The sequence below is a fragment of the Eucalyptus grandis genome, chromosome 7, assembly GCF_016545825.1.
Source record: "Eucalyptus grandis isolate ANBG69807.140 chromosome 7, ASM1654582v1, whole genome shotgun sequence".
NCBI classification, from domain to species: Eukaryota; Viridiplantae; Streptophyta; class Magnoliopsida; order Myrtales; family Myrtaceae; genus Eucalyptus; species Eucalyptus grandis.
Genome location: NC_052618.1, coordinates 51,302,067 through 51,320,759, shown reverse-complemented (window position 1 = coordinate 51,320,759; position 18,693 = coordinate 51,302,067). Strand labels below are relative to the sequence as shown.

The 18,693-nt window shown below is 41.3% G+C and overlaps 5 protein-coding genes across 8 annotated transcripts; 2 read left to right on the top strand and 3 right to left on the bottom strand.

Moving 5' to 3' along the window:
* The first annotated feature begins 1,654 nt into the window (after nt 1-1,654).
* On the top strand, nt 1,655-2,400 carry LOC104455791 (RING-H2 finger protein ATL70-like). The gene has a single exon (XM_010070522.3). It carries the CDS (start codon nt 1,655-1,657, stop codon nt 2,177-2,179), a length of 525 nt encoding a protein of 174 aa, XP_010068824.1. The 3' UTR covers nt 2,180-2,400.
* Nucleotides 2,401-3,007: 607 nt separating this feature from the next.
* Nucleotides 3,008-7,007, bottom strand: LOC104454078 (7-methylguanosine phosphate-specific 5'-nucleotidase A). The gene is made up of 10 exons (XM_010068807.3): nt 6,845-7,007; nt 6,517-6,643; nt 5,923-5,983; nt 5,696-5,828; nt 5,358-5,481; nt 5,097-5,153; nt 4,907-5,003; nt 3,932-4,139; nt 3,476-3,536; nt 3,008-3,372 (listed from the first exon to the last, which is right to left on the bottom strand). Exons 1-10 carry the CDS (start codon nt 6,985-6,987, stop codon nt 3,307-3,309), a joined length of 1,077 nt encoding a protein of 358 aa, XP_010067109.2. The 5' UTR covers nt 6,988-7,007; the 3' UTR covers nt 3,008-3,306.
* A 1,220-nt stretch (nt 7,008-8,227) lies between these two features.
* Nucleotides 8,228-12,287, top strand: LOC104454077 (protein-S-isoprenylcysteine O-methyltransferase A). 4 transcript variants are annotated; one of them, XR_001979931.2, is made up of 4 exons: nt 8,228-8,424; nt 9,431-10,319; nt 11,189-11,420; nt 11,740-12,287. XR_001979931.2 is itself a non-coding variant. In XM_010068806.3 (2 exons), exon 2 carries the CDS (start codon nt 9,613-9,615, stop codon nt 10,204-10,206), a length of 594 nt encoding a protein of 197 aa, XP_010067108.2. In that variant the 5' UTR covers nt 8,228-8,419; nt 9,431-9,612; the 3' UTR covers nt 10,207-10,757. The 4 variants fall into 4 exon arrangements, 1 of the variants encoding a protein (XP_010067108.2); XR_727206.3 differs by lacking the exon at nt 11,740-12,287 and having other exon boundaries at nt 11,189-11,487; XR_727207.2 differs by lacking the exons at nt 11,189-11,420; nt 11,740-12,287 and adding an exon at nt 10,414-10,757.
* LOC104455790 (probable glutathione S-transferase) lies at nt 11,135-11,750 on the bottom strand. The gene is made up of 2 exons (XM_010070520.2): nt 11,715-11,750; nt 11,135-11,458 (listed from the first exon to the last, which is right to left on the bottom strand). Exons 1-2 carry the CDS (start codon nt 11,748-11,750, stop codon nt 11,135-11,137), a joined length of 360 nt encoding a protein of 119 aa, XP_010068822.2.
* Nucleotides 12,288-15,103: 2,816 nt separating the features above from the next.
* LOC104454076 (uncharacterized protein At2g39795, mitochondrial) lies at nt 15,104-17,520 on the bottom strand (the record flags this gene model as incomplete). Its single annotated transcript, XM_010068802.3, has 3 exons — nt 15,104-15,708; nt 16,784-17,121; nt 17,245-17,520. Coding segments are annotated over 3 exons (795 nt in total), but the record flags the coding sequence as incomplete, so codon positions are not given.
* Between the last annotated feature and the right edge of the window lie 1,173 nt (nt 17,521-18,693).

Here is an 18,693-nt window from a genome sequence, read left to right as displayed (position 1 = left end):
AGAGGGTTGATCGGTGAAACTGAACGTCAATTACTCGTGGGTGCAAGGAGAATTGTTGAGCTCAATCACCAGGATCTTGCGCGATTCAAATGGAAGAGTCGTCAATGGATTAGTGCGTGAGGTTCGAGCATCATCCTCTCTACAAGCAGAATCCCTAGCTCTATTGCACAAGCTGGAGTACTTGAGGCAAAAGAAGGAAGTGCATGTGGGAACAGAACAGGTACAAATTGAGAAGTGGGAGTGTGAAAGTGATAGCTTGTCTCTGGTGGATATCATCATAGGCTGGGGCAAAGATCCATGGAATGTAAGGGACATAATCGACCAATGCAAAGGGATATTAGCCCAAATGGACTCAACGAAGCTGGCCCGCTATCCAAGGCAGGCCAACCAAACTGCGGAATAAATGGCCAAAGCTCACCATATCAAAACTCTCCTTCTAAGGGTCCATTCGTTTCGTAAAAAATAATTTTCGGAAAAATAATTTTCGGATTTTCCCAAGATTCGTTTCACGGAAAATGAATTTCTTAAGAAAAATATTTTTCAAGAAAGGAAAAATCTTCTAAATTAAAGGAAAATTGTTTCCACTTTTTCCACTTTTGAAAAGTGGAAACAATTTTCCTGATCTCTCTTATTCCATATCTCTACAAATCCTCACTTCCTCCTCTTTATTTTTTTCTTCTTTTCTTCTTTTGTTCGAATTATTTTTTCTTAATTCGAATTATTTTTAATTTCCTTTTTCTTTTCTTTTCCTTTTTCTTTTTTTTTTTTTTTTTCTTTGTTTCCCATCTTCTTCTTTCTTGGCTAGTCGTCAATCGTTGCCAAGGGAATCTCGAGCTCGTCGATCTCAAGCTTGGTTCTGCACTCTTGCTTATCATTTTCTTTATTTATTCTACCATGCAGTTGTGCATTACTCAAGTAAAAGTTGCTTCTTTTTTCTTTTGTTTATTAGAATACAAAAGACGCAGGGGAAGAACAAGCCACTCAACTGGAAGATTCTCACGAGGGCTGTACATGCTTTGCTTCTTTTCTCTTTTACTTCTTTTTAAAATCCATATGAACATTTTTTTAGAGTAGATAAGCGTTTGACAATAATGAAGGAACAAAAATATGAAATAAGTTTGACTAGATTTAAAAGCAAGTTCATATTTGATGGATTTATAAGTCAATAAATGATACATGCCTAAGTGGTAAAATTTTAGAAAATATTTTCCTTACCGTACACCGAAAAATATTCTTCAAAACATTTTCAGATTTTAGCCAAACACTGTAAAAATAGTCATTTTCCTGGAAAATAGTCATTTTCCTGGAAAATGACTTTTGGGAAAATATTTTTTGGAAATGGCTCATTTTCTGCAAAACGAACGGTTGGGTGTCTTTTTCCCCTTCATCACTTTCGGAAATTTTATATTCGGAAACTTATCTATCATATTCCTATGGTTCTCGTTTTTTATGAATGAATGAAAGAACCATCTTCGATCCCAAAATATATATATAATTATATTACTGATAATTCAATTACGTCGTTAATATGGTAGCTCCATGTGCTTGTTCAGCCTCATGACCCTCACGTCTGCTATTACAAAACTGAAGTAAAACCAATCTTTCTTCTCCTCTCCTGTTCTTGAACCTCCTGTTCTCGAACGCTCGCAAGAACATGAACAGCAGCAGTTCAAGCAGCGGCGGTGGAAGCTCGGATGGCAGCGACATCAACCCATTCACAGACGGCATGATGTTCACGATCGGTTGCCTCATCCTCGTCCTTGCCATCACCCTCTCCTCCTACTACTGCATCCGTGCCAACCACCGGGCAGACATCCTGGCTCGGATCACACGCCGGCACCTCGATGCCTTGTCGATGACCGGGGTGGGCGGAGGGATCGACGAGGCCATGCTCCAGAGCTACCCAAAAATCCTATTCTCGAGCGTGAAGCACCACGAGAAGATTGGCAGTTGTTCTTGCTCGATATGCTTGGGAGAATACGAGGAGAGCGATGTTCTGCGGCTGCTGCCGGAGTGCGGGCACTTCTTCCATATGGAGTGTGTCGACCCGTGGCTCAGACTGCACGCCACGTGCCCCGTCTGCAGGAAGTCGCCGGTGGCGCAGCTGGGCCATCCTGGACTTGAACCAGAGACCGTGGCCGTGCGGGTCGATGGTGATCTTCACAGCGGAGACAGGTAAAGATAGGTAGTTGGTTCGAAAGGTGGTCCGCCGGGAAATGATTAAAGGGAAGAACGCGTCTGTAACATTTACCGAAAGAAAGCACTGAAAGTCTTGAATCCTCAATTCTTGAAACCGCCCTCTATTTCTTTGGCTTCAACAGAGCCAAATCACCTCTCATTTTCTCCTGTGTGTTTCCATTTCCAAATTTTCATGCGATGAAAAAAGGCTGCAATTGGAATTTCTTTCAAGAGACGATGATGATTGTAAGACAACTTTCTGAGGGAAAGAAAAAGAGTGCTAATTCTAAGGATCATATGAAGGAGACGATGATGATGATGGTGGTGGTGGTGGGGAAGAAGACAGACGGGTTGACCAAATTTGATTGGCCGTGTGATGAAAGGGAAGTCGTTATCAAACCCATTTCGATTCGCACTTTATGAAACCTGGCGGCGCTACTGGTTTTGTCAAATTTGATTTTATACATATGTAAAGCACACTATTCAAACCTCGTATTTGATAATCCATTTGTAATCCGTTGACCCCGCCTTGTGGACGAGCATTGTTCTTTACTTTGTTCAAAATGCAGCACCATCGTCTGAGCCCACATCTTGGAAAAATAGGTAAAAGTTGCACGAGTGTGAACTTTTGTAGATGTCAATGACAGTCTACCTCAACAAACAAAGAAAAAGACATTGCTTGTAGAAATCTCATGCATGGGAACCTTCCAACGCATCTCGAGGTTCAGATATGGTGCATGGACTTCACTGAGTTCCGGTGCATTAAGCTCGAGCGTAGCGGGTCTATGCCATAATCAGTTCAAAGGAAAAAGGGCAGATGATCATGGGAAAAGAATTAAAGAGGCAGAGCGTGAAGACTCTGTACGCATAGAATTTTAAGGACTTAGGACCAAGAATACCGATGTGTCACTACATTACCAACGTTCGACATGGCATAGGGTCTACCAATTAAATCTCGTCAGGTCACCTTCACGATTCATCTCAGGATTCACGTGGAGGCGAGCCCTGTAATTCAGCAGCAGAAGATACAATCTCATCTTTCTACTGGGTCCAATAATCATCTTACATGACAAATTTCCGCCTCAAAGTTAAACGCCCAAATAATTTAACCAAAAGGGTCAGCTGTAGTCAAGTAGCTTCAGCTGGAAGAAGCTGAGTGGCAAGCTCCATCACCCCCCACATGGGAAAATCATTCTGTGAAATAAAAGTGTAAAAGACATTTAATGCAATGTGAATCACAAGACAATCAAGATCACAAAAATAACGAGGAAATTTTTAGGGAGTTAGTCTGACTAACCAGATAAACCACATCAAATGCTTTGCGGTAGCTATCGATGGAACCATCAATATTGTCATTCCTAAAAAAGATGTTCACACAGTCAACGAAGTAGATAAATTCAGAGAGAACAGAGTAATCTAGCAATGGTCACTTTTTAAACAAGGAAAGTGAAAACATAGAGCCATCAACATGGAAACATCAGATCAGTCATTTCACCTCTACATTGACAGTTTTAACTGTTTCCATCATTGACGGCAAAGCTATAAATATAGCAAAAAATTGCATGAACTTCCCAGAAGATTATCATGAAATACATTTGGTAGACCCTTCTGCTACAGACCACTGCTAAAAGTCTGAGTGGTGCAAGAAGTTTCTTCTTTCTTTTTTATAATTCCTTTTTTGGTTGAGGTGGAGCCTTAAAATTTGATGTAAACACTCAGAACTCCTGCATATGACAAAGGGAAATAGACTTACAAGAATCCCAGTGATATTCGCGTTTCATAGTTCAGACCATCAGACATCCCCAAGTCCCCAATATGGTCCCCGAGCAGCAAGACATTGGTTCTCATCTTCACTGAGACACTATCATCAATTGGTCCATTAGCATCCCCTAATCGCTCGTGAAGCGGAGCAGCCATGTCAAGTGCATGCTCATTTTTGTTCAGACTGTGAATTGTCCTCCCTGGACATGTCAACATATACACAGAAAAGTAAAGCTGGATTCATCTATTGGTAAGCACATACTCAAGCAAACTGAAACATTCACATCACAGGAGACAACAGTGATGTAATCCATGCCTATATTAAAGGGTCTTGTTAATAAGTACCCCTAGGGCACCAGTTAATCATGCTTAATAAAGAAATGTTTTTCATTTCCAATGTACTAATTACATGTAACCTGAGAAAGACAATGCATTGGCAGTGACAAACTTTCTTTACCAAGGTGTTTAAGTGATCGCAAGGTACTTAGTAACAAAATCCATATAAATAGCAAAGGGCGTATGAAAACTGATGATGACATCTGTAGAATAAGCAGCAAAAGAAGAAAATTCTACTCCCAGTCCACCAAGTTATATTACCATATCCCAAATGCATCAAATAACCACCATGTGATATAAGTAATCCATTAAGCTTAAAAGTAAGAAGCTAATCCTAGTATAAGTTCTATCAGCTTCAGTAGAGTGGTCAACAACAAGAAGTCAATTACTCTTCACCATAGAGATAATATCATAAAAAAGAAGATGGCCAAAAAAACCAACCACAAGTGCATGCAGAAGTAGGTCATTAGATAAGAATTATAATAACACAAAAAGGACTCAAGAAAGAAGCACAATATTTAGCTAACAGGATCTTCAGGAAATCAGGGAAGTACTGTCATATGAATATTTAATTCCAAGTAATGCATAACATTTGACATTTCTCGGCAGCATGAAATTGTTTAACTGATACCTTTGAAAGATATAAGGCGACCATCATTGTCAAACTCCATCCGGTTTGAGACAATCCTAATGTTTCTGAAAGATCTGTGGAGCTTCTGCCTCAAGACCTAGTGTCAATATAGAAAAAAGAACCAAATTATACTAGAAAGATACTTACTTAGAAAATAGTACCATAATTGTTTTTCTCTTTCAGTATTAACCTCCTCTATAATATCTGCCAGCCCTGCAGAAAATATAAGGATGGGAATGCCTCTTTCCTGCAACCAACAGAGAGAATACTGAGACATAACCTGCGTAATTGCACTCAAGGCACTAATACCTATAAAAAGACGCTGAAAATAATTGTTTGCACTGATTCTTTGATGACATATACTCCACTGGAAGAATATAAGCACTTCACACACTCTAGGAGGCCTGTTACAGCTAGATGCAGTGGTCATTCCATTAAAGTTGAAATTTACCTCCAAAAACTCGAAGAGTTCCACTACACCCTCCCTAAAAGCAATGTTAGCGCTAGCGACGGACTTCTTTATATCATCATATGAGAGGCCACCCTCAACAAGAAGAGCATGAGTCTTCTCCCACCTGTGTTGATTACAGTCATTCAGAGAGAGCTGATACTATACTGCGGCATTTTGGTGCGCTAATTTGCAACTCAAAAATGAGTGTTTTACTTCATGCTAGGATACTCAAAACCCACGTTACTTGATGTCAACAGTACTTAAAAACTTAAAACATAACAAAATCCCATTGTGCAACAAGCATAAATAGTACCATGAAGAGCAGAGACAAAGCTTACCACTCTTCCATGAGCTTTGTCTTTTCATCAATCAGAATTGTTGGAGAGAACTCTAGCGGATGGTAATATTCATATAGTTGCTGCCTCTTAGCATCGTATTCGGGATTCCCCTGTTGCAAAAGGCCATGACTGCCTACTAATATTATTAGACATGACAACCAGGGAGAGCACCGACAATGAAGCAGGAAATAACAGAACATAATCCAAAACAATCAATGGGGACTTACTTTGGCCCCTGCGGCCATTAATCCAGTACCTAGTCAGTGTCGCATCAAAATCTGCAATCACCTGCCACTAATACCCGTTATGACCCAAAATCCACGTCTGATGCTGCATAAATCGATGACACGAGTGCAGGGGAAACTTTTATGTGCCGAAAAAGGAATTTAAAAAAACTAGATATGAATTCCACCAGCAGTGTGTCAAAGTCAAACGCATTACAAGATAGATATCACAATTCCCACGTACCCACATTCCTAGATAAGGTTGTGCCAAAATACAGATGCACGCCCTACCATTTAATCTACATTGACCATCTTCAAAAAAACTTGGCTCAAAACCTGTTTACTTGTATGTCATGCGTCGACGAATTGCGGACAACTGGTACTACTTTATCAGCAGAAGTGCGTAATTCGACATTGCCGGCAAGGGATCATAGTACGGGCTTTACCGAGTGCAAAATCTTCATCAGTTTTTTCGCAGTATCACCACAATAATTGACTACAACTTCTCGAGGAGTTTAGGTCGACAAATTCCGCACCTCAAACGACGAGCAGGAATAATTACAAAAGAAAAAAAGATTTTTCTTATAAAAAAAGGACCTGGAGCTTCTGAGGCCCGGCCTTCCGGATCGCGTCGATCTTCCGATCAAGCGAATGCCGATCGTCGACGACCACCTCCGAACCCTTCGACGGACCGTCGTCGCCCATTTCCCCGCGATCTCTAGAGCTGCAACCGCCGCAGGAAACTCCACATTACCGTCCTATTCGCGCTCGCGATAGAGCATCAGGCGGAAGATGACGAACGCAGGACGCGGGACGCACGCCGAACGGACCGGAAAGCGACTGGTTCCGTTCCGTTCGAGGACGGCGAAGCCGCGACGACGGTGCAGGCGAAAGAGGAAGAGAGGCGGAGAAGAGAAAACCGTACCTCGAAACGAGGGAGGAGAAGAAGGCACCGAAGCGGGGTGCCGGAGTGCGAGCTCGGCCGCAGCGGCCGCGAGCGGGAACGGTGGCGGTGGTGGCGGTGGTGGCGGTGGCGATGAAGCTGTGGTGGAGCCGTGCACACACCATCACCAGAGTCCCAGTTTTTATTATTTTAATTACTGATAGTGCCACGCTGGTGATATCATTCCTTTTCTGGAAAAAAAAAAACCAAAAAAATCATAACCCGACCGCTCATTCAATATTAAATATTTCTAGGGACGAGTATAATTTCAAAATAAAATCGAACGGGTTCTTCAGGGAATCGAATCGAGAACCAAATGGGAAGAATCAAGAAACGAATGTAGAACAAACATAAATCTGCTTGTTGCCATATAACTATGTGAGGTATACTAAAAGTGATGTACAAAATGATTATATTGAGTAATTTAGCATACGAAACGAGTCATGTTCAAATACACATAATTCGGTATACCAACTTTAGAAATCATCTCAATAGACTCATTACCAAGCATCATTAGACTAAGAATTAAGATATCTTTGATCTTAAAATTAAGTGCCAAACTCGCCTAGCCAAGGCGAGGCCGACCTCATGTTTGCCGACGACTATGGCCGAGGTCGGCGACCACCAAAAAAGAAAAAAAATTAAAAATATTAAAATATTAAAAGAAAGTAAAAAATTATACAAGTTTACCGAATGTGTTTATGTTCCTTTTAATTCAAAAAATTAAAAAAATACATTCTTAAAAACGCATTCTTCTATTAAAAAATTATTTTTCGGAATAGAAATAGTTTTTTTTATTTTTGTTCCCTTGAGTAATTTTTAAATAGAAACGTTATTAAACGCGCCTGAAAGAGAATTATTTGATTTCTAGGTAAATTCTAGAGACCTTAGAACTAGAGACAAGATAAGTTCTTTGTTCTAGAATATATAAGATAGATTCTAAATTTCAAAAAATAGAGAATTAGTTATGTCGAGTAAATTCTAGACTCTAGATAAAATCATGACGAAATCTAAAACTACTCACCATTAGACATTTTCATTGTGTCAATTTCATTTTAAATATTTTGACAAATTGTTAATTTAGTTTTAAATATAAACATTTTAAAGATTTGCCAAGCCTTTAGTCCTAAAATAATAAAAAAATCCTATTGCTTCATATTGATTATTATATGGATTCAAGCCTTTCGGATTGCAATTCAGTAGACTTCCTCCGCATTGGACCATCCTAACAAAATGCCTTCGATTGGATTTTTACTATTATGAAGAAAAAATAGTAAAGAAATTCAACTATTTACGGGCCTTAAGAACACTTTAACCTGCTACCGGTCCTTCCGGTTTCCCCAGCGACTTGTAAAGTAACGACCTTTCCATCTTCTCTCCGCCGTCTGAAATCCTTCTCTTCCATTGCAGCTCCCAACCTCTGTCGGCCTTTCTTGCCTCCAGCCCTTTCCTTTTTCTTGGAGCCTCGGAAGGTTTCTTGGCGTGAATCCGTGTTGAAGTTTGCACCTTTTTGGGCGTTGTCGAGCTCTGGTCATGTCAAGTTCCTCGCTTTCAATGGTAAGGTGCGTCCTCTTCGCTCTCATCTGCTTAAACGAGCTCGTGGGTATGCTTTGTCCTTGCTTGATCGAGGGCTTCGCTCACGCCCTCTTCTAAGAGTCCCACGGACTCGGAAAGCAATGAAAACGGCCGACCCATCATCAGATTCCGCAGCTGGATTGAGTTTCATACCGTCGATTCTCTTTGGCCGTGGCTTGATTGTCGTTCCGGCGGTGTATGATTTCCCGATGACGTCTGCCGATGTTATCGACTGCCGAGATGAGCTTGATTCCCGCGATTTTGACCCGCTAAATTTTTGAATTCGACTGGAATAATGTCTGCCCGGTTGTGCTTTTGATCACGTCTAGCTTAGATGTATTGCTAGTGTATTTCATTGCATTGAAGATATTGAAATCGCCATGTCGTCTTTAGATGCTGTCATGGCTCGGTGTTTGAAATTAGAGCTAAACTCAAAATGTTGTGGGAAAAAAAAAAATTATTCATAACTTGCTGCGCCGATGCTTGGATTTGGTCTAGTGTGCTAGGGGTTGTTAGGTTAGAGAATGTTGTGCCCTCGTGGAATGCAGTGAAGCATGAAGGTTACCTTCTGTCTACCGAGGGAGATTGCTTGTCATGGTTTATTTCCTTTTCTGTTTTCTTTTTCTATAAGCTAGCCAATTCTATATACATGTTTTAAGGGGGAGCTTGTATATTTCTGTGTTAAGTGGTATAGCTAGAAAATTTTTCAGGGACATAATGCCAGTTTCAAAGGATATGAATTGCTAGACGGATATGATCATGGAATAAAATGGAGTTATCAGGCAATCTATTGCGTTGTTAATGTTTGCATCCAAGCAGTGTGTCTCCAATTGCCAAGCAAATTTATCCAAAGGACTCTGGTTTTTTCCATATGCAATTAAAAAAAGGAAAGACTTATTTGGATGTCTTTGTGCCATAAACGCAAAAGTACTATTGGATGTGAGAACCTGATCCTTTTATAATCCAAAACTTGTTTTTCCCATCTTCTTTCAGATGTCAATGATGGAATGTCTTTGAGAGGATCTTGGATGTCTTTTGTCAGTTTCAAGGTTCAGCCCAGCATCACTTCCAGGTCTGAAGTTATCCAGGAAGATTACTAATCCCATAGCTGAATCCTCTGGTCCCAGAGGACTACATTGAAGACTGTAAATCGATGCACCTTGATTGACCAAATAATGGCAGAGATATATAGTTACACAGCCTGCAGACAGTTGTCCCAATTACTCTTGTCAATTATCTTCTTTCATGGGTCTGAGTATATCCTTGCAGCGGCCTTTCATGGACGATCAAATGTAACTCTTAAATCCCTCTTGATCAGCCGAAATTATCTTCTTGCAATGTTCTTTTCGCTGGTGGAGTATTTTGTTGAAGTTTCTCTATTTCCATCCTGGAAAGAATGCTGGTGGATCAGCAATTTCGGCTTAGCCCTGATTGTAGTTGGGGAGATCATTAGGAAGATGGCAATTATAACTGCTGGGCGGGCATTTACGCATTTGATCAAAATCTATCATGAGGATGATCACAAGCTGATAACTCACGGAATCTATCAGTTTATTCGTCATCCTGGATATTGCGGATTTTTCATCTGGTCGGTCGGGACTCAAATAATGCTGTGCAATCCCGTGTCTATGTTTGCATTCGCAGCAGTTGCTTGGCATTTCTTTGCAAAACGGATACCATATGAAGAGTTTTTTCTGAGACAGTTCTTTGGGCGACAGTATGAGAAATATGCCCAAACTGTCCCCTCAGGGGTTCCATTTGTGAAGTGAGTTCTACATCTCAAGTTCTTGGGACAGAGTGTAGCATCCTATACAGCTACTTGGATTGGATCCAACAATGTTGAGGCTTCTATATGTTAGATGAAACTCTTTGAACCCTCCAGGTACAGATTAGACTATTTATCAGTTGTAGGCACAATTTAACATATTGCGAAATCTTCTTTGCTCAGCATATTTGTTTTAAAAATTATTGTGCAGACTTGACAACTTGCTACTCAAAGGCTCGTCATGCTTGTCCTTGTGTTACGCTTGTGTTGCATTTATGATGTGTCAAAATGGTTTTTCTGCATAGTTGACCTTTTCACCCCTCGGTGGTGGAATAGTGGAATCGTAAATGTACTAAGTTCCAAAATTCAATCTTCTGTTGCAAGATTTTGTTGCTGTTCAATGATGTCAGTTGACTCTACAATATTCGCATAGTTGTTATTTGTGTTTCTTTTGGTTTTCTTGCTTATGTGGAGGAAGTAGGAACTATGTGGCACAGTCATCCTGTTCAACCTACCAATCACAAAATGAAGTTCCGTTATTTTATTTCTTTTCAAGGCGTTATTTGAATTTTCTAGCTATTTTCGTCACTTCTTAGAAAACCCAATGTGATGCCATTGTACGCTTTTTGGTCGGTACAGCAACTGGCCAGTAGCCACGTGCTAGTGGCTTTATGAATTACACTTTGAACTGTTCAATTGTTTCATGTCTGAAACTGGCAACTGTTCCATTGTCCACCGAATTCATACCAATTTTATCTCTAGCATGCACTCAGGGCAAACTATTCTATATATAGAAATATGTCATTTGGGATAGCAAACTATTTCATAGTTGAGGGGAAAATCTATTCAAAAGATCAGTAACCAAGCTGGAATATGCACATGAAAGTTGCCAGTAACTTGAGTCTTAACAACCTGCAACAAAAGAAAATAGTTCAAGCTGATGATGACTTCGTGAGATGCACTTGACGAAGAGCAATGAACTTCAGGTTAAGCTTGTCATGGGGTGGCCAACGATCTTTGATTATTGGAGCATCTGAGAACTCTTTCAACCATGCAAATAGAGGTGGAAACCTCTCACCATCAACCACTTTGAGGCTGGATATCTCCTCAAAGACCCCAAAGTGGAGTGACCAACCATCCAAGCGCAATGTCCAGATATCCGATGTTGCATCCACCAGAGAATTTCTTCCCTTCAAGTTGTTCTTCCAGCTTCTGCAGGTGCTCACTTGCCTCTGTAGGAGCTGCTTCTTGTTTGCCTTCACTTATAAAAGCAGCAGTCCATATTGATGGCATAATCTGCAGAATTCCAAACACCCCCCCAAAACCCAAACAGATTATTAAAGAGATACGCCATTTGGATAGTATGTTTGCATTTAGATCTTAACATTGTCTCTTACTTCTCTAAAACCACATAATCTGATAAAGTCAATGGACCCGACTCTTTCTTGTGATTTAATGCATGTGCAAGATGCATTTAGAGAAACAAACACTGTACGGCGCATAATCACTTACATTGTCATCGCCGAACTTGGCCCAGAATCGCGCCATGGTCCTTGCATAAGGATCCTGTGGGAGAAGCGGGCATCGGTTCCATGTCTCGTGTCGACGGTGCTTGAGAATTACCAGGGACTTCGAAATTGCTGTCCCTTTGTAAAGAAGCACCGGTACCTTCTTATAAGTGGGCTATGATGAAGAAGGAGGTCGCTTTTGTCGGAGAGATCTTCCAGGACGGATTTGTATCGAACGCCCTTGAGCTGCAGTGCCCAGATGACCCTCAAAGCACATGCGCTCGACCATGCCTTGAGCAGTGTCACCTCCTCAGCCGTGTGGTTGGCTTGATCGTATGATTCACTTCAACCTTCCAAGGAAACCTATAAACAAAACACGCCTTCCTTCGCTTACCTGGTCTTGCGACGTATCTCTTCTTTTCCCGATTCTCTGCATGGGAACCACCTGAATGTCTAGCTTTGTATTTTTATGACTTTCGTGGATGCCTTGATATTATATTAATGTCACCTAGAGTTTGTACAGAAATGTAGTAGGGAGATCATAATTTATGAACTTGAAGACCCATTTTTGTACTCATTTACTGGGATGGTTTGACATGGTCGAAAAAGGCCAACTTCCGAAAAAAACCCACAATTTTTTACTGAAGTGATAAAATTTTCCCCCATGAACTTTTAGGTGTTGTTTGGTAACGCGTCAAGGAATATTTGTTTGCATTCTTTTGTTTTCCGAATAGAAATAGAATAAAAACGCGTTTACTAATTTTTTTTTTTTTTGTTTTTGAGAATAAATTTGAAATAGAAATAAGAAAAAATAAAATTTCTTGTTCCCTGAATAACTTAAGAAACAAGTTTTCTATTTTCTCTTCATTTCTTCCCTTTCTTTTCTTTTTTTTTCTCTTCCTTTCTTTTTCCCCTTGCTAATCGTCCGCCTCGGCGATGGCTGGCGACCAGCCAAACAAGGCCCGACGATCTTGCCGGAGCCTCGCTAACCCCCAGCGAGGTCACCCCAAGCTCACCAGCGGTCAGCATGTCCCCCCTGCGCCTCAACCGACCTAGCTCAAATTCGGTAAGGCCAAGAGGAAGGAAAAAAAAAAGGAAAAAGGAAAAAAAAAAGAAAATTGTAATAAAATTATTAATAAATTAAAAGAAATTTTTAGTCACAAAAATATTTTGAGTCGTACCAAATATATTTTTATTCCAAGAACAGAAATTTTATAAAATTATCAAACACTCTAAAATATTTAGAAACTATTCCCAATAATAGAAATAGAAAAAAATGTTTTGAAAAGAAATTGTTGTTGGGAACAGAGACGTTACCAAACACATCTTTAGTGTTCCTTTAGATAAATGTTCTATCTATACAATCTAATGCGACACGTGACACATGACGTAACTAAGACGTTGACCTTTACAAAAGACACATTAGTAAAAACAAAAGACGAGGTAGATACGTCAACAAAAACTAGTCGTTTCGACCAATGGCACACTAGACCATATCTAAGCACCGGCACGCAAGTTAAAGTTGAGTCACCGAGTTCTGTCTACGAGGGGAGATTGCTGTTGCATTTTGTTTTATATTCTATTTTCTATCTCTATAAGCTAGCCAATGTTACATACATGTTATGAGGGAATATGTACATTTCCTTGTTAAGTAGTGTGCTTAGAAAATTTTTCAGGGACAGAATGCTAGTTTCAAAGAATTCGAACTGCCGGATAGATGTGATCACGTGAAATGGAGTTATCGGGTGATTTATTGCATCGTAAGCGTTTGCATCCGAGCAATGCGTCTCCAAATGCCAAGCAACTCTTATCAAAAGGACTCTGGTTTTATCAATACATCCGAGTAGAAAGGGAAAGAGTTATTTGGATGTCTTTGCGCCATAAAAACAAAAGTTAGATGCTAGAATCTGATTAGACTCGTTTTTCCCATCTCCTTTCAGATGTCATTGTGGAAATGTCTTCCGGAGTATCTGGGATGTTTTTAAGTTTTGAGGTTTGAAGTTATCCTGAGAAGATTCCTGATGCCAAAATTTCACAGCTGAAATCTCTAGGTCTCAGAAAATTAAATGTCCGACAAGTCCGATGGGCAACATCGCAGCGTCAAACAACGGTAGAGCCCTTATGCTCGTTTTCTCTCCATCAATCCGTCTTTTGATTCATATTGTTCTTTTCTTTTTATTTTTCTTTTAATCCATCTTATTTCTGGGTATATCCCACTTCCTAGGTGGGATTTTTACATCCAGTATCCACACATATCCAGATTTCGCGTCCCAACAAACACCGATAGGATATAAGTTGTCCTATTTGGAGTTACACCTAGAGGTGTTAAATGGGTTGCATAACCCATTTATGGTTAAATGGGTCATTAATGGGTCAAGCTTTCTTTCATAAAGCACCCATAATGGGTTTTAATGGGTCAAGACTAAGATATATGGGTTTTAAATGGGTTAGAGAGTTGACCCATTTATCAACCCATTAAAAATGAATCTATTTATTTTCACTCAAAATCCCACCATCTCTCTCTCTCTTTAACTTTACAATTTTTTTTTATAAAAACCGAAATTATAATTTTTTTTTTTTTTTTTCTTCTTATTTTTTCTTTCTTCTTCCTCCGGTCGCCGGAAGACGGCGATAGCCGACGACCGGCCGGGCGAGCCTCGCCTCGCCGGCGGCGGGCGTCGGGCGAGCTCGAGCTCGCCGGATCTGGCGAGACTCGAACTCGCCGGCGTCGGGCGAGGGCGAGCTCGAGCTCGCCCGACGCCGTGAGGCTCGAGCTTCGCCGGAGATCGGCGAGGCGGCTCGAGCTCGCCCGACGCCGGTGAGCCTCAAGCTCGCGGATCTGAGCCTCGCCGTTCGACGAGACTCCGGCTCGCGGCGTCCGGGCGAGCTCGAGCTCGCCGGATCTGGCGAGACTCGAGCTCACCGGATCTGGCCCGAACCTTGAGCTCGCCGGCGTCGCCGGCGAGCCGGCGAGCTTGAGGCTCGCCGTGGCCGGCCGCCAGGCCATTTGTCGTCGTGGCGGCCAATGACCGAAGAAGAAGAAGAAAAAAAAAAAAAAATTTTAAATTCAATTTTTTTTTTAAATAATTATTTTAAAAATTATCTATTAAATTTGCGTTGTATAAAACCATTTTAGCAATATCATTTTTAAAATATATATATAAACTTTTTTTAGGTTTCGTTAAATGGGTCGGGTATAGGTCGGATACGGGTCGGGTCGGTATGGGTTAAAAATTTTTGCCTGTAATAAATGGGTCATAAACGGGTTAAATGGGTCGATTTGAGTGAACCATTTATGACTTGACTCAAACCTGACCCGACCCACCCGTTTAACGGGTCTAGTTACACCAATCCACCAAACATAGCCTCAAATGAAAATGGAAACGTTCCCAATCCTGGCAATGGTGAGGTTCAAATTTCAAACCAAAATTGAGCAGGTAGATCGCAGAGAATGTCTTGGGTAACAAGAAGAACCTCAAGTAATTAGTTGCTGGCAAAACAATGGCACATTAAACTGGTGAAAAATAAAATTACAAACCAAAATATAACATTAGACCGTCCCATGTAACATCTGCCAACTAACGAATAAGTACGCAAATCTGAGAATCTCTTGTTCCCAATCGGCCAAAGTGAAGCGCAACTGAAAAATGCCCTCCACTAGCACTTCTTAGCTTCACCAAGCAATCTGCATGGCCACAAAACAGTAGCAGCTCAATCACCAAGCTTTCTGCGGGCCATAGAACTTCCTCTCCAATAAGCTATGGAAGAAAAAGCAGCGAAAACCAGCCTTTTCACTTATGGATGGTACTCACTGAAATTAATCATCTTTTGCAGACTTATCTTTGTTGATAAATGTACCCACTGATTTAAACCAACGCATCAGACCCCTATGATCCTTGACATAAAGCCATGCTTGAAGAAATGGGAAGAGACTCTCATTCACCCCCCGTTCCTCAATGTAACTGTGAAGCACATCCCTCACCTTTTCATCAAGGTCTCTGCACATTCGTAAAAACTATTTGCATCAAACTCAGCACATAAATAAAATGATAGCAACAATTGGTGAAAGGTTGAAAGCACCCAGAAACAAATCCAGAGCACATTTTAACCATCAAACTTTATGCACATATAAGTTTTCCCTCTAAAAACTGAGACTGTAGAGTCGCCACCTTTTGTCGTGCAATACTATGATTTCTTGAATTCTCTCAATATCTTCCAACATCAAGCTATTTAGGACAAGATAGTGGCTAGCAAGCTCATGTATCTGTTTTAACAGCTCAAACTGCAGTTGCATCTCATCTGAAGCTCTACTTTTTTTAGGGAGTCACACGGCAATTTTCTGACTGAATTATGAGTCTCTGCTAATATGTACACACCATCAAAAATGTATATCCTCTCACAAAACAACAAAAGATGCACATTCAAATTGAACATTATCATTTTACATAATTGTCATGATATAAGATTTTAAAACATTATAAAGATTCAACGAAAAGTCATAGAACCATCAATCCATCGTAACCCAACTAGACACGACGCCCAATAAGAGAGATCATTAGATAGATTTCAAAGAGGCTACTAAAGTTCTACCACTTATCATTTCACAGACTCATTCATTCACCTGCCTACTGAAATTTCCCTCAAACCGTCTGATCAAAAATTTGTAGAGCAGACTGATTCTTTCACCTCAGAAGAATAACAAGACTCCCTCGATTTCCTGCTCTCATGGTCGATATGTGGAGCTGTCATTAGTCTTGGCACAATCTCAAAGAATCTCGCAACTAATCATCTTGGAAAGAATGTCTCCTTCGCCTCAGTCTAAATAACTAACCTTAATTTTAACACTCCTACCTCTTACCGTATTTCTACACCGAAGAAACTAGAACTTAAGGGCACCTCCATACAAAACCAATGCGTACAAAAGCCCCTGCTAAACGTCCCCAAGCTTCATAATGAAATGATCAGAAACTTCAACCTCTCCATCTCATTATAATTGGCCTTCTTTCAGACAAATCTATGCCACACCTGAACCAAGAAGTGCATAAACAAAAAGAAATGCCAACACCCACTTACTCGAAAATGGGGCCATTGTATTTCTTCGGAACCACGAGGAAACCCGTCGTCTCGAGCTTCGGCCTCATCGAAACAGAGTGAATCCCCAGCGCGTCCGGATACAACCCGCACAGGAAATGCAGGGCCTCCTCCTGGCCAGGCTTCGCGATGCTCACGTGAAGGAACAGCTGATTGATGTCGTCCTCGCCGTCGTCCTCTCGGCCGCCGCCGGGGACCAGATTCGCCAGCCGCATGACGTAGAGGCTGATCTCTTCGTCGTTGTAAGTCCGCCGGAGGACCGGACCGTCGGCGTCGAGCGCGCCCTTCACGATGGTGAACGGCGACGGGGGATTCACCTTCTGCAGTTCGCAAGAGCAGTGACGATTAGGCTAAAACCCTATCGACTGCGACCCTTTGCAGAACCTCTTCCGAGGGTTTAAGGAACGGAGAAAAAGCGGAGGTGCGAGAGGAAGAGGGCGTACGGGAGGAGGAGTCATCTTGGAGACTTCGAGGTAGTGCTCCTTGAGGGAGCGGAGGAGGATGGAGTTGACGGCGGAGGCGACGGTGGGGTGCGCGGCGGCGGCGGCGGGCGCGATGCGGGATGGAGCGGCCAGGGAGGGGGAGGCGCAGGTGGCCGCCGGAGACGAGCCTCCGCCACATGTTGCGGTCAGAGTCGACGGAGATTCGCCGCTACTTTGTCGTAATTCGTTACGAGCTCTCTCTCTCTCGCGCCGGCGATTGATACGGGGAAGTGCTTCTTATTTACGGGCGACGGCGGGTTCAAATAATCGGCGACTTCTTTGTGGGCTTGGTGCTGGGAGTGGCGGGTTTAAATGCGCTTTATTACGTTGCTGTTATTTGTTCTTCACCTTATTTTATTTTATTTTTTTGCTTTTCTTTCTTTCTGATCAATTTCATGTTTTTTTTTAATTTGAGAAAATCTCAAATAAGGACCTAAAATATCATCTTTTTTTCTCAAAAGATGACCTAAAATGAAATCTATCTCAAAAAAAATGCAAAATAGTTATTTAGTCTCAAATAAGGACATAACTCACCGGTCGATGAATAAATTCAAAGTAGTCATTTAGCCTCAAGAAATAACTTGAGAATAGATGCATCTTCAATGTATTCCAATAGTCTAATTAGGGGTATTTTTCATTCAAAAAATACTCTTTTCTCGTTTTCCTTTTTCCCTATTCATCTTCTTCCATGATTGTCCCTATTCATTATCTTCTTCGTCAATGTTGAAGATTGATCAAGAACACCAAAATTGGAGAAGGATCAACGAGGGCTCCGTGACCCTTGCTGGCCATTGGTAAGGGCCATTGAGGGTTCAATGCCCATCACCAACAGTGGACAAGGGCCGTCGAGCCCTCGCTAGCTGCAAGTGAGGCTTGTAGGCCTTCATCGGCCCTTACCACCAATGGCTGACAAGGTTGATTAGCCCTCACCAGCCACGGGCGAGGGTTAGCATGCAAGCCCTCACCTATAGCCTCAATGGGTGTCAAGCGCACGCCTGCCCTTACTAGTAGCTGGTGACGATGGCGAAGCCCTCACCGGCCCTTCCCCATTTTCGTTGTTCTTGATCGATCTTCAACATTGGCGAAGAAGATGATGAATAGGGACAACCATGGTGGGATCAAGAAAAAGATGAATAGGGGAAAAGGAAAACAAAAATATATGTATTGGATGAAAATATCCCTGATCAAGCCACTAGAATACGCATAAAAAATGCATCTATTCTCTAGTCAGGTCCTTCTTTGAGACTAAATAAATACTTTGGGTTTTTATTTGAGACAGACTTCATTTTAGATATTCTTTTGAAAAAATGATAGCACTTTGAGTCCCTATTTTAAGATTTTTCCTTTTAATTTAGGATTTTTTTTTTTTTTGGTAAATGGTAAGAATTCTTTTAATTTAGGATTGATACC

Coding starts and splice junctions, on each gene's coding strand:
- LOC104454078 (XM_010068807.3), bottom strand. CDS start 6,987: ATGGTGTGTGCACGGCTCCACCACAGCTTCATCGCCACCGCCACCACC. Junction 6,644..6,844: donor TTCTCCTCCCTCGTTTCGAG/GTACGGTTTTCT, acceptor CGGCGGTTGCAG/CTCTAGAGATCGCGGGGAAA. Junction 5,482..5,695: donor ACAAAGCTCATGGAAGAGTG/GTAAGCTTTGTC, acceptor TAATCAACACAG/GTGGGAGAAGACTCATGCTC.
- LOC104454077 (XM_010068806.3), top strand. CDS start 9,613: ATGGCAGAGATATATAGTTACACAGCCTGCAGACAGTTGTCCCAATTA.
- LOC104455791 (XM_010070522.3), top strand. CDS start 1,655: ATGAACAGCAGCAGTTCAAGCAGCGGCGGTGGAAGCTCGGATGGCAGC.
- LOC104455790 (XM_010070520.2), bottom strand. CDS start 11,750: ATGGCGCGATTCTGGGCCAAGTTCGGCGATGACAAT. Junction 11,459..11,714: donor CCAAGTTCGGCGATGACAAT/GTAAGTGATTAT, acceptor TTATAAGTGAAG/GCAAACAAGAAGCAGCTCCT.